General features: G+C 33.3%; 1 protein-coding gene across 6 annotated transcripts in view; it reads left to right on the top strand.

The window, feature by feature from the left end:
* COP1 (COP1 E3 ubiquitin ligase) overlaps window positions 1-25,336 on the top strand; it is a 218,696-nt gene that overhangs the window by 25,171 nt on the left and 168,189 nt on the right. For 4 of the 6 annotated variants that reach the window (XM_073216792.1, XM_073216794.1, XM_073216795.1 and 1 more), the window contains exons 3-6: window positions 1,975-2,072; window positions 8,343-8,419; window positions 9,097-9,216; window positions 21,332-21,400. In XM_073216792.1, the coding sequence (XP_073072893.1) occupies window positions 1,975-2,072; window positions 8,343-8,419; window positions 9,097-9,216; window positions 21,332-21,400 (364 nt within the window). The remainder of the gene's footprint in view (window positions 1-1,974; window positions 2,073-8,342; window positions 8,420-9,096; window positions 9,217-21,331; window positions 21,401-25,336) is intronic. The other 2 variants (XM_073216796.1, XM_073216793.1) reach the window with 1 other exon arrangement.

Below are 25,336 nucleotides of genomic sequence, written 5' to 3'. Positions count from 1 at the left end.
ACCTTATTATTAGTTTTTCTTTATACCTGGTTTTGTGTATGACCACTGGTACTGATTTGTCCTTGCTGTTTTTATATTATAGTCCCTTCTTTTTTCAAGAATGTTTTGATTATGTACAGTTTTTATATCTATGCACCCCTATTTACACAGATAGAAAAATATATTTTGTAGATAGGTATATATTTAATAGAAGCAACAGAGCAGCCATATTCATCTATAGAGAGCTAGTCATTCTTCTAGAGAAGTAGTAATTCGTTATTGTCCAATATACACTTAATAGAGGACCTAGGCATCCATTTATGTCAGCACACTGTGGTACTGAATAATTTTTAAAAGAGTTTCAGTGTAAGTAGCTTTTGAAAATTTCTCAAGTGGACCCAAGATATATAGATAATATATATATATATATGTTAGGCATTTAATCTTTGTGCCTGTGCCAAAGACCCCTGTTAAATTGATCCTTTATAACAGATTCCTTTTTACTTATCTTAAAAGTAAGCAATTTGAGATTAGAAAGTGGTTGATAAGCAGAATGGAGAAACTTGCTTGGATGTAGGTTTTTGTTTTGATAAGTTGAAGGGAAGTAGGTAGATATGAAAATCAGCTTCAGGTGGTAAGGCTGAAGTAAATTTACAGTCATCTGGATACAGAATAAAAAAGGTGCTGTCTTTTTAGGAATCTTTATAAAACTCCTTTGTAATTTCTTAGAAAAAATTATTTCTTGATTGGTAGAAATAACTCATGTTTACTGGAGAAACTTAGATATTTACTAAGAAAAGTTTCCCATAATTATACAACCCAGAGACATACACTGTTAGTATTATGGTGAAGTCTTTTTCAATTTATTTAAAATGTACAAATACACACTTTTTTTAAACAAATGGGGTTATACTGTAATCTGTGGTGTTATAATCATTTTTATTCAATATAGTGATACAGTGACTTTTTTTCTAATGTCAGTTTAATTGTGGTTCAGTCGAATGATATTTAAAAATTTTATTATAGTTTAAGATAATACACAATTATAAAAGTCGAACTTCAGAAATATATGAGGGGAAATTTCTTATAAATCATGTATCTCCTGTTATATTAGTAGTTATTAGATTATTTTTATGGCATGGTTACATATTACAATATGATTTTTTTTTTTTGGCTGTATACATTGCATTGGATTGATGTTTACAAATGTATTGAGACAATTTCTTAGTGTTTTGGTTGCTTCTGATTTACCGACAACCTTGAATTAAACACTTTTCTACATATATATATATATATCTGCTTATTTCCTTAGAATAAATGCCTAACAGTAAAATCACTTCATCAAAGGGGATGTACAGCCTTAAGGTTTTCTGTACAATTTGCCTTCTAGAAAAGTTGTAGCAGTTACAATTCCTGTAAGAGAACATCAGATTGTTCATATCCACATGTACTCCTTAACTCTAACACTGTTTTATTTTTCCATTCTGATTGGTTAAAAACTAGTATATATAATTGTAAATCAATTTTTCATCCTAGTGAAGGTGATTTTCTCATGTTTATTGACTTTTTTGTCATGTTGATTTTTGTATTCTCTTATTTGTGAATGAGTTCTTTTTTTTTGTTAAGGATATTAGCACTCAAAGAACATGAATAGTCTGTTTGCTTAACTAAACCATAGGTATTTGTTTTTTCTGGTGGTGTTATATAATATTGAAATTGTATAAACTTAAAGTTTATAGTATATCTTTTAAAATTTTATGTACAGTAGCCTTTTTTCAAGTTTATTTTTAAATAACTTTTGTATACTATGATCTAATAATGGCCTGTGTATCTTCTTTACTATGTAAAAATACAAGCTGAAATAAATTTGATAACTGTTAGATTACTTATGTGGAAAAGGAGAAATAAAAGACTAATTAATTAATATGTGTTATTTCATGACCAGTTTATTCATCTGATTTAATCAGAACTATTTTATTTTTTCTCCGCTAATAGCTACAAGTGTATTCATCAGAGTTTGGAAGATAACAATAGATGCCCCAAGTGTAACTATGTTGTGGATAATATTGACCATCTGTATCCTAATTTCTTGGGTGAGTCTTTGGAAAGATTTTTTATTTCTTTAAATATTGTTTCCCCGAAGTGTGTGCTAGCACTTAAAACATAGCTTTTGAGGGAAGCAGGTTTCTATTTCCTACTCACCAGGGTGTTTTCCCAGTCTTCCTTGGGTTGTGACATAGATTTCATGCCATATTCTTGTTAGTACCATATTGTGTTATTTTTAAATTTCACTAAAAAAAATTAACATAACTATTAGATTTTTACGTAGATGGCTGAACAGAATGTGAGGCTGAAGAGGAATGCCAGAGGCTCAGAATACCTGTGTCTTCATACAGTATTATTCATTCCTGCTGTTTCTGCTTCTGGGGTCCAAGTGAGAAGCAATGGAAGAAAGGGTTAAGGGAGAGGGGAAAAGGGGGAAAAAGCTTGGATATGAGGATTTCTGGATAGGGGAAGAGAGTCTGTGACCTGGGGAGGAATTGGAAAGTCAGAACATGATGAAAGATCTTAGGAAAAAAAGAAGTGTGATATTCTGCAGGGCTGGACTTCATGGGCTAGATTAGATAGAAAGAAATCGAGTCCTGCAAAGCAGAATCCTTTGTCCCTGAACTTCACAGACTGATGCTGCTGTGTGAGCTCTAGAATCACTTTTCAATCAGTTGACATAATTTTGGAAAACTATCTTCTTTTGGGATGTCAAATATAGAATAGAATCTAATGTTCTGAAGATTTTGGTACTTATTAAAATTTTAAGACAAATTCCTTAATGAGTTCTTAAGTTAGAAATTCTGTTATGTGCATTTCTAAATAGAGAACACTATATACTAATATGAAAGGAATATAAAATACAGTGTTGTTTTAGTTGGAAAGTGGCTTCATACATTTTATATGTACATACACACATACACACACACTCTGGAATATCCAGTGAACAATGAAGTCACAATTATTCAGTTTCTAAGCTAGAATTTATCTTGGGTATGATCTAGTTTTTAACCTTCTCTTTTTATGGGTAAAAAATTGTTTTTGGGTAATGGGAGTATATTTTATGCCAGTATTTGAAGTCTTTTAATTATAATGCAACTTCCAATGTTATTATATATTATCCATGGAAATAACATTCCTTCCTGATACACACTTTTGTTTTTTTGCCTTGCAGTCTTTATCTTTGTATGGTGATGGTCAAATACTTATGTTCCCTCAGTAGGTTAATAATGGACTATGTCTCCCATAAACTGAGATTTCAGGTCTGTTCTGAAAGTAGACTACCACTTGTTTTTTTCTATACTGAAAAAAATTTTCTACCTTACTTATTTCCATTGCTTCAGATTAAAATAACATAATTTGTACAGTGCCTGCACTTCTTGGTTGGATTAAGAAGACCTTGAACCTTTTAAAAGACAGATTTCCTCTGAGCATATACAAAGTAAATATATTCTACACAGTTCTGAATTACTCTAGGTAGCCTTGTACTTTTTTTATTGATAGGTTTTCTTCACTTTTAATGCTGTACATTTAAGTTGAGTCGTAGGTAGAGGGTTGGGCTGCCCATTTTCTGTATAAATGTTTTCAAACCTTTTTTTTTTTTGGCTTTGGTCACCCATATAAAAATCTGAAAAATGAATTATTTCTTCACAACTGATACCCATTTAAATTAGCATCCAAAATCTTTATAAGTTTAAGCTGTAAACTTAGTTTGTAAAGGATGTAAACTTATAAAAGATGTGATTTTTAAGAGTTGTAAATATGGTTATTTAAAAATAAAAGTTTTAGTATTTTTAAAATGTATCTAATGGAGTGTAAGTATCATAGTGATTTCATACTAATCAGTGATTTGAAAGCACTTTTCCCTAACAATGAGAACTTAAATTCTTTTTCTTTGAATTTCTACTTAAATTTTATATTGCCTACATAATTTTATCCTTGTATAAGGAATTTTCATTCTTGAAATTCTTATTGAGCTGTCTGTACTACTTTTCTGTAACAGAAAGGTTTATAAGTAATTACAGACTTAGAAGTATCTTTCAAACAATTTTCTATTTAATATTTTAAAAACTTAAATATTTTTTCTGGGTGGTTATTAGATTTACTAGTAGTATGTAATTAATCAAATAGATAATTACAAATTTTATGAAGTACTAGACAAAAAAACTTATTGCAAATGTGCTGCTTAATGTTTGATGGTGCCCTTCTCCTCAGTTAGGATAGGTTCAGTAATAGCTATTGATGGCCATTAGTATGAAAAGGACTCAGTTTCATTTGTATTCTTTTTATAATTTATTTAGAATCATCAGATTAAAAAAAAATTCAGATATAATTGATATATAACATTGTGTAATTGAAGACTTTTCCTTTATATTTTTAAAACACCTGGGTCTTAAGAAACTTTGCTTACATAAATAAGTTGATGGGTATTGAAGAAATTTTGTTACAGCAATGTCACTCAGTTCTTTGACCTCCTCCTGAATTATGTGCTTAAAAAACCATTTACTGGTCTATTGTCATAAATTTTTTTAATGCCCTATTAGATAATAAGTCAAGTCCTTTTTTCAATTTTAATGAAAGCAAATAATTGGATGTCAAATGCTCAAAAGGATTTGGTTTTCTGGTCATTAGAGTTAATACAGTTTTTTGTCAAGACAGATACTTTGATTTTTCCTTTCCTGCCCTAAGCATGGCACTATAGTCCTTCTTTTTCTGACTTGCCTCCCCCTGTATCTTCTACATTCTATTATTCCCCTCTACTCTCCACTGTCTACATACTTAGTCTTCTTTCCATTCTCCTTGGTGTTGAGAGCTCTCTTTTTTTCCTGATTCTGGAAGGCTCATGCAAGGTGAGCAGGTGTTTGGTCCCATCTCCACTCCCCACCTCTGCAATTGGTCTCCTCTACTACTGGCAGGGCTTGCTCCCTTGCTCTTCCTGTCCCTCTGTTGTTCAGGATCTCTCTAGGTGCCTGCCCTTCTCTCTTTCCCTCCTTCCTTCTTTTCCCTCTCTCTCTCGAGCAGTCCCTTTATTTTAGCTTTCTTTGTCTGTATATAAAATTGGTAAATTGAATTTTCTTATTTCCCTAATGAATGACCCTCTCACTCTTTAATTTTAAGGGGGAACATGTGTATAAAGTTTAAAGTCCTTGTTTAAAAAGTAGCTAATGCATGACAAATCAAAAAGTCTACATACTGAGAGATCTCTGAAATAAAAAAGTTTATTGAGCCTTTACAGATATAGCCAGAAACAGGACTGAATCCTGGGCCAGAAGTTTCTGCTTCACCAGCAGCAAGACCAGTTTCTCAGAAGCAACTTGTCTTCCCTACTTACGACACAGGGGACATTTATGAGGGGGTCTCAAGGAAAGAAAGTTGTTTAAATTTATAGTAGCTATATATAAAGAAGGTGGGTGGGCTGAAGTGAAGAGGGGAAGGTCTGGGGATAGGTGGCTAGTCCCTAGAGAAGAGTCATGCATGGTTGATGATGAGGCACTGTTCCCGTGCAAGGGGGAATGCAGTGGTTCCAGGCACCTTCTAGATAGTTGCTGAAATGACTTCATTCAGGAATGGGGAGTTTCTGGTTAGCTATGGCCCACTGCTATTGACTGATTACCTTCTCTTGTCTCTCCCCTGTTCTCTGTTCCTTATGTCACTTAATTTTAGGTCATCTCAGAATTTTTCCTTATACATTTAACATCTTTACTATTGCCAGGCGCTATTCTAAGTGCTTCATGTAAGTTAACTCGTTTAATTCTCAGTCCTGTGAGATAGATACTGTTGTTGTCATCCTCCTCCCTCATGTGGAAACTGGCACAGAGAAGTCAAATATCTTGCATAAAGTTACATGGCCAGTAAGAGGTGGCATTGGAATTTGGTCCTGTTCAGTCTGGCTCAAGAGTATTTGCTTTTACTATACTCTCCTACCTCTAAAAAGACAGTTGCTACAATGGAAGCTTTAGCAATAGAAATGCATTGTTTGTTCTTAGTACTGTGGCTGTTTTGATCCAGAGAATTATAATTATGGATATAGACTATCCTTCAAGCTCAGCAGTATATGAGACTTCTTGGTAAATGGGATGAGGTATACACATGTAAAGTACTACAGTTACTTAAGTTACAGTTTTTATTCAAATGATTAATTTTGTAACTGGAACATTAAACTTATTATTCACATACTTTTCTTTATTCCCACGACATTATTTCAAACTCCCTCCTTTGTCTTCCTTGGACTGTAATAATACTTTTGCTTGTGAGATAACATACCAGGCTCTTCAGAGTCAGGTTCCAGTTTGTCTGTATTTATAGCCTTAGTTCTTAGCACCTGTTAATGATTAACAAAATCACTCTGACCCTGTGTTTCAGCCACATTGATTTTTTTTGTTTTAATTAAGGTATCATTGATATACACACTTATGAAGGTTTCACATGAAAAACATTGTTGTTACTACATTCACCCATATTACCAAGTCCCCCTCATACCCCATTTAAGTCATTGTCCATCAGTGTAGTAAGATGCCATGGAGTCACTACTTGTCTTCTCCGTGACCCCCACACACACCACGTGTACCAGTCATGATACCCTACCCCTCAATCCCCTTCTCCCTCCCTCCCCACCTTCCCCCTCCCCTCCCCTTTGGGAACTGCTAGTCTGTTCTTGGAGTCTGTGAGTCTGCTGCTGTTTTGTTCCTTCAGTTACGCTTCGTTGTTATACTCCACAAATGAGGGAAATCATTTGGTACTTGTCCTTCTCTGCCTGGCTTACTTCACTGAGCATAATATCGTCCAGCTCCACCCATGTTTTTGCAAATGGTAGGATTTGTTTTCTTATGGCTGAATAGTATTCCATGTGTATATGTACTACATCTTCTGTAGCCATTCAACTACTGATGGGCACTTAGGTTGCTTTCATATCTTTCAACCACATTGATTTTAAATCATCCTCCTCTTTTATGACTGTATGCTCACCCCCACAGCAACACACTCTTAACTGAATTCTTTTCCATTTCTCTTTCTGTTTAATGAATCTCTGTGTACCTGTTATGGCCCTATTCTAATATCACCTTCTATGTGAATCTTGCTTACTGACATTTTGATTTCTCCTTGTTCTGTGTTCTTTGTAAATCTATTTTGATGATAGTACTGATTATTGTGTTATATTACAACTACTGGATCATTTATATATATATGTTTCCTACTCTGAGTTGCTTGAGTCTTAGATTCTGAGTCTTAACATATCTTTGAATCCCAAGTCTTAAATACCTTGGAGATCCTAGAGTGGGTTTGGCATCTCTCTGGTTTGTTTGAAAGTATTTATAGCTGTAAAGTATTGAATAGTTAGATTTATTTCCCAACTCTTATCTTGTGCTACATGTCACAATGAATACATTCCTTATGCCCTAATTATCCCCTCATCTCTAAAATGGAAAGCCTGTTGGATAATGTCTATAAATTAAAGTGCCTAGTGCTAGTTTTCCTTTTCTTTATAAGTTTTTAAGTTGTTATTGTTGTTGTTATCAGTTGGCTGTTAAAGACAGAAAAATCCCATTAAAATTACTTCTATCCCAGCATGTGCTTTGGTTCTTCAGCTAGATCCCTTCAAGATTGCACTGTGGCTTTCCAGATACTATCCCTTAATGCAGGCAGGAAAAAAACCCGTTTTCCTTTTATCCTTCTCTTTCTGTAAGGCAGCATACCCCTCATTGGTCAAAACTAGGCCACATACTGATTAAACCCCAGTCACTGGTAAAGGTGTGAATGACTAGATTGGTTTAAATTAGGCAAGAGTCATACATGGGGTTGGGGGTCATCTAGCTTCTCTGAAAGTACGTGGGAGTCTAAAAAAAACCCCCTTGTTATTAAATAAAAAAAAAGGTAGGTTTATTTTTGGATAGGTAACTTACCATGTCTGTCATGATGAAATCTATAAAAAGTCGAACAAGAAGAACAAACAAAAAGCTTTAGTGCTTATTTCCTCAGAATCAACCATTAACATCAGAGCCTGGGACATTCTCATACAGTGAAGAATTGCCTCTCTAAGTACCAGTCATGTAATCAGTGAGACATGTACAAGGAAGTGCATATTCTGAAGAATTCTGTAGTGTTGGTAGTAGGAATAATAATAATAGTTGTAGTAGTAGTTACAGTAGTAGCTGCAACAAAACTTTCTAATTTGAAATAATAAAATAGAAACTAGCATTTTTTGCTTAGCATCTTTTTAATTGTTTTTTTTTAAAGTAAAACATCTAACAGAACAACTACATGGTGCATTTAACAAAAATACATATTATGTGTGCTTTTTGTTTTGTTTCTGTTTTCAGTGAATGAGCTCATTCTCAAACAGAAGCAAAGATTTGAGGAAAAGAGGTTCAAATTGGACCACTCAGTGAGTAGCACCGTATGTTTCAACTCTTACTATTTTTTATCAACTTTAATTTGTGGTTTTTATTGGCTTAATATTAATGAGATATTAAAGTTTGGTGTATTATTGATTTTTCTTAAAGGATATTTAAGATTGTTCTTCAGTAAAGAACATTCTTCACTGCATTGTCTCTAGTGATCACCTTAAAAGGTGTGGTGGGATCACATTGAGTCAGAGTTGATTGAAAATACAAGATATAAAGGATTACATAGCAAGTGTGAAACTCTGGGTGGTAATTTGGAAAAACTATTGAAAGATTCTCTATTTAAGAGGATTACCCTCAAAGTATTGTGGCAAATGAGCTTAAATTAATAATTTAGCAAATACAAAGTTAAGACTATGGCCAGACAAATAATTAAAATCCAGGCACTTATTTTAAAGGGAATTACACCTTTAGAGATGCTAAGTTAACATTTGTCTTAAATATGCCTTTCATATAATCTGCTATCTAAATTCATTTAAGAGAAAAACAGTGTTTATAATTAGAAGGCAGTGGGAAGCCACTAGCTGGGAAGGAGTAGGTTAGAACATTATGGTATGTTTTGATATCTGTCATAAACATATTAGGAAGTAGCAGTTAAACATTTGTTGTGGACTATCTAAAACAATCTTCTTAGGGAAGTTACTTTGTTTCTTCTCTTCTTCATTTTTAGAATGGTCACAGGTGGCAAATACTTCAGGATTTGTTGGGAACTGACCAAGATAACCTTGATTTGGCCAATGTCAACCTCATGTTGGAGTTACTAGTGCAGAAGAAGAAACAACTAGAAGCAGTAAGTGGCAGCTGAACTTCACAGATTTTATTTTAAATGGTATTCTTTATTACATTGAAAAATCTAGAAATCTTTAAAAATAATAGGGTAGTTACTCAGTCTATCCAGTTGTATTCAGCAAGAAACGTCTACAAGGTATCACTTCTAACAGATTCCTCTTTTTCAAGTAAAGAACAAATTTTTTATAACTTAAATTGCCATGGCCCAGTGTGTTAACATATGCTGAGTGTTAAGGAAGATCATGAGAAAAAGTTTCATTTTAATAGGGAATAATTATATTGGCCGTTTTTTTCTTCAAATGAATATCTTCCTTGCCATATCTTCATCTCTTCGTGTATGAGATTTGGAGATTATTTTTATCTACATAAAATCTTCCCATTGAGTGTCTATTGGCAGCAGCAGTCTTCTTTTTTTTTTTTAAATTTTTTATTAAGGTATTATTGATATACACTCTTATGAAGGTTTCACATGAGAAAACAATGTGGTTACTACATTTACCTATATTATCAAGTTCCCACCCATACCCCAATGCAGTCACTGTCCATCAGTGTAGTAAGATGTCACAGATTCACTATTTGCCTTCTCGGTAGCAGCAGTCTTCTATGGTTCAATTAAGGACATTTAGAAAGATGGAAATTGGAACTTAATGTATCCTGTTTCATATGAATAATGTAAATAAATGTGAAATTGCATTTATTTCATGTAAATAAATGTAAGCAATGCATAAAATGAATTTGCATGTATTAGTCATGAATTCAATATGATTCATTACAAGCAATGCACAGCTTAGCATAAATGCCCACCCTAACCTGGCTTAAGCAAAAAGTGGGTGTTTTTTGACAGGATAAGGAAGTGAGTAGGCCGCACACATAAAAAGGAAGAGCTTAACAACCAAATGTTGGGAAGATTGGAACCAGGGCATCTCTGGAAATTCTAAGGAAATGAAATCAGGCACTTGAATGTTGTTGGAATTCTTTTTTCAGTCCTCTTGTGTCAGTTTCTTTGGGACCGATCTTATTTTCTTTTCTTAGATTTTTATCACATGGTAGATAATGTGGACACTTGGACTTCCTCGTTTATATTTATTGTTTTTTTGATAAGGAAGAAAAGGGGCTTTCCAACTTCAGTTTAAATTCTGTGGGTAAGTTCTGATTAAGGGTGAATCTGGATCCCACCTAATAGAGTGGCAGTCGTTTAGTAGGAGAAAGGAGTAGATGAGGTGGAGCTTAACAAAATGAGCCTCTCACACTGCATCTTCCTGGGGGACAGGGTTGGTGGGAATTTGTTCTGTGTATTTTTGGGGGGGCTTTATCCAGTATTACTTTTCTTTCAGTTTTATTGAGATGTAATTGATACACAGCACTGTGTGAGTTTAAGATATATCCTAATAACTTGACATACATATATTATGAAATGATTACTGTAATAAATTTAGTTAGCATCTGTCATCTCACTAGATACAAGAAAAAAAAGACAAAAAAGAAAAAACGGTTTTCCTTGTGATGAGAACTTTTAGGATTCACTCTCTCAGCAACTTTCAAATATACCATATAGTAGTGTTAACTATAGTCAGCATGTTGTACCTTACATCCTCAGTACTTATATTATAGCTGGAAGTTTGTGCCTTTTGATCACCTTCATCTAGTTCCCCTACCTGCTGCCACTGGTAACCACAGATCTGATCTCTTTTTCCATGAGTTTGGTATTTTGCTTTGATTTCACACATTCCACATGTAAGTGAGATCATACAGTATTTATCTTTCTCTTGTCTGATTTACTTCACTTAGCATAATGTCATCAGGGTCCATCCCTGTTGTTGCAAAGGGCAGGATTTCCTTTTAATGGCTCAGTAGTATTCCATTGTATGTATGTATATAAAATGAATACTCCACATTTTTATCTGGTCAGGCATCGATGGATTGTAGGTTGTTTTCATATCTTGGCTATTGTAAATAATACTGCAGTGAACATAGTGCAGATATCTCTTTGGCACAGTGATTTTTTTTTTTTAGTTTCAGTTGGATGTATACCCAGAAATGGAATTGTTAAATCATAGTGTAGTTTCTATTTTTAATTTCTTTAGGAACTTTCATACTGTTCTATAGTAGTTCTACCAATTTGTATTCCCACCAACAGTGCACAAGGATTCTCTTTTGTTTGCATGCCAACATTTATTATCTCTTATCTTTTTGATGATAGCCATTCTAACATATGTGAGGTGATACCTCATTGTGGTTTTGATTTGCATTTCCCTAGTGGTTTCTGATGTTGAGCACCTTTTCATGTACTTGTTAGACATTCTAATAGCTTCTTTGGAAAAATGTCTATTCAGATCATTTGTCCATTTTTTTAATTGGATTTTTTGGGGTTTTTCACTATTGAGTTAATATGAACTCTTTACATATTTTAAATATTAACCTCTTATCAAATACATGGTTTGCAAATAGTTTTTCCCATCCCACAGGTTGCCTTTTCATTTAATTGTTTTGCTATGCAGAAGCATTTTAGTTTGTTGTAATTCTGATTGTTTATTTTTTATTTTGTTGCTTGTGTTTTAGGTGTCATATCCCAAAAATCATTGCCAAGACACTCCTATGGTTTTAAATATGGTTTTCTGTTACTATCTGGTATGTGCTAAGTGTTATGTTAAGGGCAGTAGAAAAGACAGGATTCTGCTGTGTGTGTGGGTGGGGAGGGGAGTTAAACTAAATCAATTAAGTAAATATTTTCACATAGTGATAAATGGTATAAAGAGACTTTGCTGTGATAGATTGAACATATGCAGTTACTTACTCCCTTAATGCTATGAAAATGAGAGTAAAGGTGCTTTAAAAAGTCAGAAGAATGGGAGAAGAAACAATGACAGCAATAGTTTATCAGCTATAAAGGAGGTGGCCAAAAAGCTATTACTAGTAGATTAGATTGAAGAAGGTTGAATACTGAGACAGCAGTGGGGGAATAGCTAAGAACCAACCCTATTTATGTTGTGGAGCAGAGGCCTTGGAAGAGAGCATTACTTACCTCATATAGTAAAGACTAAGAACAGGCTGATTGGTTGAGAACCTGATTAAGAAGCAGTTGCTATACTGATCCCTCCCTATACAACTCACAGAATGATTCTCCCTTTTCTACCTTTTCTGTGATTGCTGGTGAATTTTTTTTGCCCCCTGTGTTGGTGGTAAAAGGCCTCTCTGGGATATTGCACAACAGACACACTTAAAAGATGTGGTACCTTAGAAGATAGATAAGTTTACATACTGAATGTGAGATGTGTTAATGTTCTTCTCATCTTTTGACATACCATCTTTGCTTGCTTTTTGTTTTTTTGTCTTAGAATTGAAGAAATACAGGTATCTTATTTTTAGATCACAGATCCTTTTATCTTATTTTTTTGAAGAGGGAGCCAGCTCAGAAGCAAACTTCCTATGATAGGTTTTATAGCTTTTTTATATTACTGTTTTCCTATTTACTTCGCATTATTATTTAACTTGATGAATATTTCCAAGATGCAGAAAATTACAGAATATAATGAAATTCTTGACATACCCCATCTCAGTTTTAGCAGTTATTAACACTTTGCTGTGTGTGACTTAAATCTGCCTTTTGAGAATTAAATTTTTTTTGTATTTAAAGCCCTCTCATCTCATTCTTTCTCTCAAACTAACCACCACATGAAGTTGGCAAGGATTCTTCTCAAGTGTGTATGTGCTTTTCTTTGGTGTATTTGTATCTGCAACCATACAAAGTATTTTGTATGGAATTGCTGTTCATAGGGTTTGCATGCTCATTTTAACCTTAATAATTATTGCCAAATTGCTCTTTTGTGGGTTTGTATCATACCAACACTTGGTATTTTCTCAATCTTAGTTTCTGTCAGTCTGATAGTTGTCACATGGTAGTGTTTTTTTTTGTGCGTGTTATTTTGTCATCTTTTTTTGCATTTCTGTGATTGCTAGTGAAAAAGAGAATTTCTTCATTTGTTTGGCTATCTTGGTTTCTTATTTGGTGAATTACCTATTCATATCCTATACCCATTTTCCTAATGGTTGATTTTTCTTACTGATTGATAAGAGATCTGTGTGTGTTTTGGATATTGCTTATTTGCCAAATATGTATTTTGGTAATTGAGTTCTAGGTGAATTGCATCATGGTCAGACAATGTGGTTTATCTGGTTTTAGATTGGTAATTTTTCCTGATCCCATTTTACTTGCTTTGTTGCTTTATCAGATATAACACTTTGCTTTGTTTCTTTAGTGGTTGCTTTCAGGTTTTTTAATATACTTATTATTACATTGTACCTTCAAGTAATGTTATTGTACTTCATCTGTATTTTAAGAACCTTGCAATAGTATACTTTTATTTTCTTTCTCTTGGCCTTTGTATTACTTTTTGGCACATATTTTATGTCTGTATATGTTATAAATACCACAATAAATTGTTAACAAGTTTGGTTTCAACAGCAAATTATATTTTATGGAGATTTTTCAGAAAGACCTAGATTTACCCATATATTTACAATTTCCCATGCCCTTCATTGTTTTGTTTTCCATTCATTCTTTTGAATTTCATTTGTAATTTTCTTCTGCTTGAAGGAAAACCTTTCCTTAGTGCAGATCTGGTGATGAATTCTTTCAGCTTTTGTGTCTGAGGAAGTCTTAGTTTGCCTTTGTATTTATTTGAAGGGTACTTCCAAATAAGTATAGAATTCTAGATTTTTTTTTTCATTATTTTAAAGATGTTGCCCCATTGTCTTCTGTCTTGCATTGTTTCAGATGAGACTTAGTATCACTCATCTCTTGTTCTGGGAATGAAATGTTTCTTCCAGTTTAAGTTGTTCTTTTTGTGATTTCAAGCATTTTGATTTTTATGTGTCTTGGTATATTCTCATCCCCTTTTTCTTATTACTGGGGTTCTTTGAGATTCTGGACCTGTGGCTTTACAGTGTGTATCAGATTTGGAAAATTTTCAGTCATTATTTTTTCAAGTATTTTTTGTCTTCTACTTTGGGAACTCCAGTTAGGCATCTTTTAGGCTGGTTGAAGTTAATTCCACACATCACTGATAAACAGCTCTGTTCATTTAGTTTTATCTTTCCATCTAGTTTATTCTGGGTAATTTCTATTTCTGTTGTTAGATACACTGACCTTTTCTATCTTCCATGTCTCTCCCTAACATGTTTATGCCTTACTGTATTATCTAGAACATATATGTAATTATAATAACTCTTTTATTATCTTTGTTTACTAATTCCATTATTTGTCTCATTAGTATATCTGCTTTTATTGATTGACTTTTCCCCTTACAGGATGTATTTGTATTTGCATGCTTATTAATTTTTTGATGGGGTGCCTGCCAGAAATCATAAATTTTACCTTGTTTAGTTGCTGGATAGTTTTGTATTCCTTTTTACATTCCTGAGTTGTATTCTGGCATGTAGTTAAGTTACTTGAAAATAGAATCTCTTGATGCTGATTTTTAAGCTTTGTTCTATTAGGCCAGAGCAGATTTTTATCTAGGCTAATTTTGCCCCACTAATGAGGTAACCTTTTTGAATCTTTTACCTGATGTCTGTATATTTCAAGGTCTCCTGAAGAAATGTAGTATTTCTGGTCCTTTGTCTGAAAGCCATTGTTTCATATGACTGACCTGCTCTTTTGTTGTTTTGTTGTGGATTCTACCCTTCTCACTGCATTTTAGCCACATGCATAGTAAATTTAATTTGTATGCATTTGGTTCACTGAAATTTTATTGAGGTTTTTGTTATGGCCCAGTATATCACCTGTTTTGTTAAATCTTCACTTGCATTTGAAAACTGTGTATTATTTGTTGTAGTGCATTATAAGTGTTGATTATGTAGAGTTTATTAGTATAATATGTATCTTTTTCCTCCTTGCTCTATCAGTTACTGATAGGGGTGTGTTAAAAGTACAGTTTTGGTTGTCTGTTTTTTGTTATTTTCTGTGATTTTTGCTTTATGTATTTTGAAGCCTGTTAGTAGGTACTTATATGTTTAGGATTGTTATATCTTCTAGATAAATCATCTGCTTTATCATTATGAATTTTGTTTATCACTGGAAATATTCCTTGTTCTGAAGTCTGCTTTTATATTTTCTGATGTCAATATAGCCTTAGTAGCTTACTTATGATTAAATTGCCTATTGCATATCCTTCATCCTTTTACTTCCATTCCATGATTATCCTAATATTTTAAAAATGTGTCTTTTAATAGTGGGTAGTAATTTTTTTAAACACCATTTAAATTTTAATTTTAGTCATTCTGTGAACTACTTAATATTTTCACTTTATATATATACTCTTTGTGATTTGAAGCATGTTTTCTGAAATTTTTCAGGGGTTCTTTTATGTTCTTTTTATTTAATTTATAAATTGGGTGTTTACATCTTCTTTCTATTTAAAATTTTTCTATTAATTTTTTTTCAATATAAAATTCTGTTCCAGGCAAAGACAAGGTATATCAATATAGCAATATGATAATGGATTTTAAAAATTTCCCTCCAGTACTGCAGCTTTTGGTTCATATCCCACATTGTGTTCAGTTCAAAGAATTGGGAACTACCTGACTTATAAATATTTATTTTCTAGTATTTACTTACAGTAATTCACTTTTTAAAATATTATTATTATTTATTGCCTTATTTTGTTCCAGAGACTTTCATACTCTAGGGCTTGTATCAAGGTAAACTTCTAGCTGGGTAAAAGGTATATCTTACTCCCCACCCAACCCTCCATCTTTTTAACCCCTTTAAAGAATGAAAAGAGAAATTTTTAAAGAAGATGTTAGAATTGAGAACTGGAGTGATACCTGGTGAACACATTAGTTTTAGGAAAGATAAATATCAAAGATTGGGGATTCGGGAATTAATTCCCTTAAAATCCCATGTCTGCATATACTTTGGAAGATCTACATGCACCCTCAGGTATACTGTACCCAAATTTGAAGTAGTCAGTCATACTACCAGAAGTGCATTTAGAATGTTTTTTTTGGACATTAGATTTAAGGAAAAGAATATTGATGCAGAGAAAAGGTATCACCTAAATAATAGTAACCCATAAGATATGCAAAATGACTCTTGTTTATGAAATGTTACCTGCTTATTATATGGATGAGGTATCTGAAGCCAAGTAGCGGGGGAAGCACTTAAAAAGTTCTACAGGGTTTTTAGATGAATATCCTAGAACTCTGACTTTCTGTCGTACCTGGAAAGTCTTCTTTCTCTTTACTTTTCTGCTCTACTCCTTTTCTCTTCTCCCATCCTCTCCCCATTGTTGCTTTCCCTTCCCTTAAAAAAAACAAATCCAAGTAATAAGTAATCCTGATTTACAAAGTCATATGATCTTACAAGGTTTATAGCCAAAACCGGCAGTTCTCAATTCTATCCTTGTCCCTTAAATTAACTGTCTAGGACCTATCTTTTCAACTTTTGTTTCTATTTACTTCTCTATTTCTCAGTCACACACCTGTGTTGTTCCACTTGGAAAGTCTCATGCAAGGAAACAGTTCTTCCCTCAAGATTCCAGTTGCCCTTCTGTTGAGAAACTATTGTAGAGTTAGTTACACTTGGGAAGATGAACTCATGGTAACTAAACTCATAAGTGTTGTATTATTCATTTATAGTGAAATAAGATCAGTTAGACTACATGTTTTCAGAGATCTGACCAGTGTATATTCACCCAGTGGGAAAGTTATCTAGAATGCCAAATATCTTTACTAAACCATGGAATTGGAACAAATTCTAATTATACAATTCACGTTTAATTTTATTGGGATCTGATCAAAGAATTGCTTCCATTTTCATACTAGGGATGTTCGTATCTGATCTTTAGATTAAAAGTGAAAATAATAGGAAAATATGGAAAACCAATGTTTTATAAGAATTTGAAGCATATTCCACTTCATATGGCAGACATTCTCTCTTTTGGGATGGTGGAATACAAAGCAGAGGGTGGCAAATATGACAAAATTTGCTGTATTGGAAAGAAAACTATAAAAGAATTAGATTCCATGTTTTTTTCTTTTTTCCTATATGTTTCTTTCCATTCTTTCTCTTACTCTAGTTTCCTCATCTAAAAATTAGATAATTGGGCTAAATAGTCATTATCGTTTTTGGAAGCTTTGACAATGTAAGAGATGTTTAGAGAATTAACCTCTTGCACTTCTATTTTTAGTTATGGGCCAAATGACTATTAGGCATTACTTTCATGTTCAATTTCTAAGACTGTTCTAGCAGAACATTATATGAATAAACATTTTGATATATATAATTGGCTGTGCTCTTTCCATTTTTAAGCATTCTCTCTTTTCTCCTCCACTATTTCTTTTATATAGTTTTGTTTCATATTTACATATGAAATTATAGTTTCCTAAATTTGCCATTTATCTACTTTCTTGAAGTTACTTCTTTAAAGAAGATTAAATTATAGAAGAAGGTGATACTTACTGAATTCTTGGTGTAAGTAGTTGTTCCCAAGTTTCCTTTGACCTTGCAGCTTTGGGACATTTTTCCCCTTCTTTCTATAGATTAGTTGCATTTTTACTGTATTTACATTTCCTGCTTGATAAGTAGAAACAAAGTATTAAACTTAACTACTTTGAAGATAATTTGTGTAGTTCATTTACACATGAACTATGTTATATATTATATATTAACAGTTTGGGTTGTGTATATTCCTTTTGTATAAAGATGTGGTCTTTGCTTTCTAGCGAAATGATCCATATACAGTTACAGATAATCAGTGTAAAGAAGTCCCAAGAAAGATATGGAGGATCCTGGGATACTTGGTTATCATTGTTGATACACAGAGCCTCTGTGAGTTTGTTCAGTGTGGTAGTTTAACTTCTCAGGGAAGTGTCTAAGGTCTAATAAGTATTACTTTGCTATGCAAAAAAAATTGACTTTTAGATCTTCATGATACTGTGTTTTATAAATGTATTCAGTTGAGTTTGTTAATTGGAAGATCCTAATGTAATTGTCAATTCATATTTATCCTTCCTTGTCCTTACTGTCTTAATTAGTTCATTGCTCTGTTTTGCTTCTCATCCTTTAAAATGCAAAGATTGCTTTCTTCTCCTCAAACGGAGTAGAATCCAGGAGTGGGTATGGTATGAGGTGGCCATGCTCTTTTGTAGTATGTGTAGTGTCTTAGTGATTGTTCAAATTTTGCTTGGCTTATCCTTATCATCGGGACTTATTAAACATAAAGATTCCTGGAATCTTTTCTAGATTAGGAAGCAACAGAATCAGATGAAATCTTTCCCAATGTCTGTTTCAACAAATGCCTCAGACAATTCTGTTGCACAGCCAGATAGATGAAAGTTTTATTAATCTTATTTATTTAATTTGGTTTATTTTATAAGTGCTCTCCTGGACTGCTTTATGCTTGGAAAATATGTATTAAAAAATAAAATTATATTTGTTTAAAGTTATCTCATTGTTATTCAATTTTTAGCTTTTAGTATTCTTTTTATATTTATTTATCAGATACACTTGGAATTTCTTTGTTCCTTGTGTAAATTTTAACAGAAAAAGATATATATCTGTAATCTTATTTTTTGATATCTGGAAAATGCCAAGCTTATAATCATTTATCTGTTATATCACTGTTTCAGTTACCAATTTCGGTTATTTACCCCTTCCTCTACTTGATTATATTAAACTTTTTCTGAAATGTTTTATTTATTTATTTATTTTTTAACAGCAAGAAGTCTTTATTTAAGGCAGAGTACACACTCAGAGAAAGGGGAGTGCAGGCAGCCTTAGAGAGAAGGCATGCTTAAAGGCTTAGGATGCTGTTTTTTAAGGCTTTCAAGAATGGCACAAAGGGCCAGCAGTGTATGCAGGCTTGACTTGTGGTCTCATGTCTGTCTCCAGTAAGAGGCGTTATGTCATTGTGTCATCATCCATAGTCCTAGATATTCTGTAAGATAAACTTAACACAAAGAATTTCTTTATCTTGTTCTTCTTCAAGGTAGTGGTTTCCCTTAAGGAGTAGAAACATACCACTTAGGACTGCTTGCCATGCTTTAAGATAGGATAGGTTATTGGGTGATTACCATAAATTATGTTACGAATCTTACCTCCTAACTCCGTTTTTTTTTTTTTTTTCTCAATGTACAATCATTAATCCATCTCAAGCCTAATTCTTGTCAGTCTCCAATCTTCTGAAGCATAACGAACAAGTTCTTACATGGTGAACGAATTCTTACATAGTGAATAAATTCTTACATGGTGAACAGTACAAGGGCATTCATCACAGAAACTTTCGGTTTTGATCATGCATTATGACCTATAAACAATCAGGTCAAATATGAATATTCGTTTGATTTTTATACTTGATTTATATATGGATCCCACATTTCTCCCTTTATTACTATTATTATTTTAGTTTTAATAAAATGCTGAAGTGGTAGGTAGATGCAAGATAAAGGTAGAAAACATAGTTTAGTGCTGTAAGAGGGCAAATGTAGATGATCAGATGATCAGGTGTGTGCCTATGGACTAAGTATTAATCCAAGCTAGACAAGGGCAACAAAACATCCACGGATGCAGAAGATTTCTCTCAAAACAGGGGGGGTGAGGTTCTGAACCTCACCTCTGTTGATCCCCAATTTCTCACCTGATGGCCCCCCTGCGACTGTGCCTGTCTTAGGTTGTTCCTCCCTTGAGGAATCTTACCCGTCTCTGGCTAACCAGTCATCTTCCGGGGCCATACAGGGAAATGTAAAGTTGATAAGTGAGAGAGAAGCCATATTGTTTGAAAAGGTTAGCTTTTTACTTCTTTGCAGATTTATGCTCTGTGGTTTCTATGCCCAGCACTTGTCTCGAGGTATCTTTACCACCTGGAGGAATTATGATACTCGGTAACTTCGATATGAGGCACGAATTCTATTTAAGGGTTGTAATTAGGAAGGAAGAAGAAAAGCTATAGAGGTAGCATATGGAAGAAAACATGGGAGGATTGATTATTTCTTTGACGTATCTTCTTGTAGAGTACCTTAAGCATGTATAGGTTTTAAACTACCAACTAACTTGCACTCACATATTAACATAATAGGAATACGGTGACATAAACAAAGCAAATCTATAATTACCATCCATCTCCAGTGAAGCCAAGAAAACCATTTAGGCACCCTAGGCATTTGTGAAAATTTGTCTATGATATGATGGATATTGTCCAACTGTACTTGAACAGTCTGAGAGAAATAAGACAAATTAAAGCAGCCCATTTCTGGGATCTGTTCACATCCCATATGTTCTTTTAACCGTAGATAGTCTATAGTCATAAGATTTTGGGGTGCTACAACTTGCACCCCTCCCAACTCCTGGTTGAGTTCCAACAGTACAGATCCGGTCAAATTCGTTGTCTCACTGTATGCACATGCCAGCCTAGACCTCTCCCTCCTCATTCCTATGGCAAGTCCAGGAAACGGTGGGGTGGATGCAGCCACAACCGCAGCATCGCCCGGATCCCTGTGGAGGCTTTTTGATGATCATCCCCTGGCACAAGTCCTCCAGAGAGTGCTGATGCCGGAAGCTCCTCCTCATATCATATCTTAGTTCTGAAATGTTTTATTTTAACTGAACTCTTCTATAAAAATGTATTATCTTTCACATCTGTGTGAGTAGGTAATAACCAGAAGTAGTAAATTTAACTTCTGAAAGGTATAGATTTCTTTCCAGTCGTTACGCATCTTACTCCCTGCAAATGAAATTCAATGGAAAATGATTGTAGTGTCTGGAAACTATGATGGCTCCACTATGATTTTTGTCTGTGTGTTTTATTAGTTTGGTTGGAGAAGAGAAGGTTAGGAGAGATAACAGAATTCCCATTTCCCAATAAATAGCTTTTTCACTATGGTATACGAATTACAGAATTTAAAACAGCTGTGTTTTAAAATTAGTTTTAGTTAGTTTTGGGGAAAATGGTTTGCTTTAAAAATTCCAGTTAACAAAGTTGAAAACTGATTAATTAGAAGTAATAGACTAACTTAAATCGGTGCTTAAAGTTGCTTTATGCTGTTATACTATGGTGTTAAAGAAAACCTTGAACTCATAGTTATATTTTTAAAAGAACAATTATGATTTTCTATTATAGGAATCACACGCAGCCCAACTACAGATCCTAATGGAATTCCTCAAGGTTGCAAGAAGAAATAAAAGAGAGGTATATTATTTTGTGTGTTTTACATATTTCATTTACTGTTATTGACTATTCCCACTTTTTCCTCATTTTTGTGAATGCATTTCAGGCTAAAAAGTTCTCTTTAAATATTTTTAAAGCATGTGAATTTTCAGGAGTTTTTCTTAAGCTTTGATATTTTAACTTTTACCTTTACAACTTTGTCACTTTAAAAATCCCTTTATGCAGATGTGTCGAAATTCTATAGGATTGAATATAGTGACTTATCTCAAAGCTATAAAGAGTAGAAAATAAAACTATCAAACAGCTGCCTACTCTTTACCATGAAAAGAAAACTTAGGAAAATGGAGATATAAAGCCTTAAGTAGAGAGGTTTATGATTTTTATGGTAAAAATGCATGCCAGGGGTAAAACAAGTAAAATCAGAGCTACCTATTTAGAACTTGGAAAGTACAAGTTATATAGCTAAAAGATAATTTTTATTAACAGTTCTATAATCAGTATGTTCAAATTTAATGTTTATAAAATTCTTGTCATTTCAGTTGAACAAAATATGAGAAAATCAGAGGCGAAATCCTGTACTATAGGCAGCATGCTAAAATATTAACATTGAAACCTGTTTTATATTTAAATTCCTACCTGTCTTCAAATCTTATATTTTTACCTTGAGCTGTCTAATTTGGATATTTCTTACTCATTAAAAAATAATATATATAACTCTATTATGTGCTAGGTTCTAGGCTGTCTTCATTTTTCTTGAAAATAAAAAAGATGAGGGATGTTTTTATTTTGATGAAGTACTTTCAAGTGCACATTGACCGAACCTTACATTATTTGAGTTTGATATTTCCCCCCTTTTTTTATTATTCATGATGTCTATTTTTAGCTTTTTCTTACATTGTTCAGGTTGGGTTTTTCTGTATTATGCTGTTGATAGCTAAACATTCTTTATATGATCTTTGACCATATTTTTATCTTTAACTTTTGCTGAGTTAATAGTTGTGACTTTAATATGTCTATTAACAAAAACATTATCTTCATTTAAATTTAAAACTTACTTGTTCCTCTTGGTGTATTGTTGTTGTTGGGTACTTGTTAAACTTCAGTGTTCATCAGAGTTACCCAAGGATCTTGTTGGAATCCAAGTCCTGATTAAGGTGTTCATGTTGCTGCCTAGTAAACTGCATTTTTGGCAAGTGCTAGGTGATGATGCTTTTGGTTCTTGGACCACATTTTGAGCAGCAAAGCTGAAAACTCTATAATAATGTGGAAATAAAATTATTAATTCATTATGTGCATTGGACTTTTTTGCCATAGAAATTCTTTTGGAAAAGTGATAATTTTCATATTCTAACATACCCCCACCATTAAAACAGAATGTGAGATTGTTTTACATAGTTTTACATGTTTCTTTCTGCCTTAGACTTTGAATACATTAAGGGTAAAATTAAATAGATAGGAAATTTACCTGATTATGAAATGAGTAAATGAATCAATTAATAGTCTAAACATGAGGCTATCTGGGGGTTAAATGAATGGCTGGTCATTATCTGTGTCCTGAATTATTTAAGGTTTTCATTAGCTCCTGAGGTATTTCACTGCTTCTCTATGGGTCTATTAATTCTTATAACAAATTGTTAGATTTTAAACTGTCTCAGGTGAAAGTTCTGAGAAGGTTCTGAGATTTTTTACCCTACGAGCAAGCTGAAAATTTAGCCTGCCACAGTTTAATAGATGCTGGCAAAAGACATGAGATTTTTGGGTTGGAGATAAAGAACTTTATTACTCATAGCACATCTGGAAGTATCAGTTTCATGTTTGTATGAATATCACTGACCCCCCAAATCCCACAGGGGCTATGTAGAAATGATCCCAAGTGGGTGCTGTATGTACAATGGATTTATGTTATAACCAAGGAACCCTGAGTTTAGGAAACCCTTGTCTTCTAAAGGGGTCTGCTGGCAAACCTGTCTAGTATTGCCCTGCAGAGGTACACAATTTTTATATATTGATCAGAAAACAAATCTGCCTTCTGTGTTAGAAAAAGTCACTATTTCTGTCTTGCCAGGGTGTTAGCTACTAGGCAAGCATCCTTGAAAAGATAATTTGGAACAAAAGCTGTCACAAGATGAGCAGAACAGGAGAGATCAACAGAGAATTGTTTCCCACTAGAGAGTTGTCTTCCTCCTGAAAGTAATTGTCTTTTCATTGATGTGGTGGCTTGTGGCCTCCAGTAACACTTTCTGTGATAGTGCCTTTGATAGCATAGCTCTTAGTATCAGGTTTCTATATTTTTCTTATAAAACATCTAGGTTAATTGTGTTGTAGAATTTTTCAGCTTGACTTTAGTTTGAATCTAATATCATCCTTGTGAATGATCTTTTTTCACTTGGACCATATTTTCTTACTATGGTAGGCAGTTTAACCAAGAAACACTAATTCCAAGTAGTTCTGGATATTGGTTGCCTTTTTTTAACTGATTATACTGTCTTTAATACATTTTTTTTATCCATGATTGAGTGATTTTGAGTATCAAGTTAAATATGGACTAACTAGGAAGCAAGCTGCTACTTTTGAATTTACTTTCTTAAGATTAACATTCAGACTTTGAAAACTAACTTTGTGATTTCATACTTCTAATTGGGGGTATGAGGAGTCTTAGTTTAGACATTGATGTATACCAATCTAAGAAGTTAAATCGGTCTTTCAGTTTTAACATACTTTTCATTCCAATATCACATCTTGCTAGTATTTTAGGGTTATTAAAGTCAATATTTAATTTTCATTTTTTATTTATTTTTCCCTACTGACTCTCTTTTGAATATTAAGAGAACAATGTGCAGGGCACATAATAGGCTTTTGTATTAGTCATCTACTTCTGTATAACAAGTTACCTTCAAATTAAATTGTTTAAAACATTTAATGTCTTGGGTGAGAAATAGTGGTGCAGTGTAACTGAGTGCCTTGGCTCAGGGTTTCTCACCAAGCTACTATCTAGGTGTTGGCCAGAGCAGCAGTTATCTCAAGGTTTGACTGGGATTAGGAACCTTCACAAGTGTACTCACTGGTTGTTGGAAAGAGATACCAATTTATTGCCACATGAACTTCTTCATAGGATAGCTTACTACATGGCTTCTGTCAGAGGGAACAAATGAGAAAGGAAGAGAGGGTTTTGAAGATAGCAGTCTCATACTTTTTGTAACTAATCTTAGAAGTTATATCCTAACTGTGTGTGTTTGTCAGAAACAAATCATTAGATTCAGTCCACAGAAAGAGAGGGTATTCACACACAAATTTTGGACATTTGTGGTTCTCTGATTTACTAGAATAGGACAGTTTTGTAAGTCTCTGTTTCTTTTTGGTTTTGTTTGAATTGTAATGAATTGAATTTTGCAGTGCTTTTATGTGAAATAAAACACAGAAAAGTCTGTAAATTTATAGTTTAAAGATTCATAGTTGAGTGACGATGTATGTGACCACTATTTTGATTAAACAGTAGATTATTAGGACCCACATTTTCCAGATTATAGCCTTTTTCCTTGCCTTTTAGGTAGTCAATATTCTAATATTTATGGTAATCACCTCCCTGCTTTTCTTTATTGTTTTGATGCTTAGTATTTACAAGTCTGACTTTTTTTGAACTTGAATAAATGCACTTCTGCAGTATGTAATGTTTTGTTTTTGTCTTTTTGGCTTAGTGTTAATATTCACGATATTATTGTATAAGGCTATAGTTGGTTAATTTTTGTCACTGTGTAGTATTCTATTACATAAATATACCGCATTTTGTTGTTGATGAACTTTTGAGTTGTTTTCAGCTTTGGGCTATTCATAAAAAAATGCTACTATCTTATGATGTATTCAGGTGTATATATGCATATATATCTGTATAGCATGTATGGTAGAGGTGAAAGTGATGAATCATAGTATATATATATATATGTATATATCTTCACATTT

This window comes from Manis javanica, chromosome 11 (assembly GCF_040802235.1).
Source record: "Manis javanica isolate MJ-LG chromosome 11, MJ_LKY, whole genome shotgun sequence".
Lineage (NCBI taxonomy): Eukaryota > Metazoa > Chordata > Mammalia > Pholidota > Manidae > Manis > Manis javanica.
Note: the sequence above shows the minus strand (reverse complement) of the source record. Positions and strands in the feature narration are given on the sequence as shown.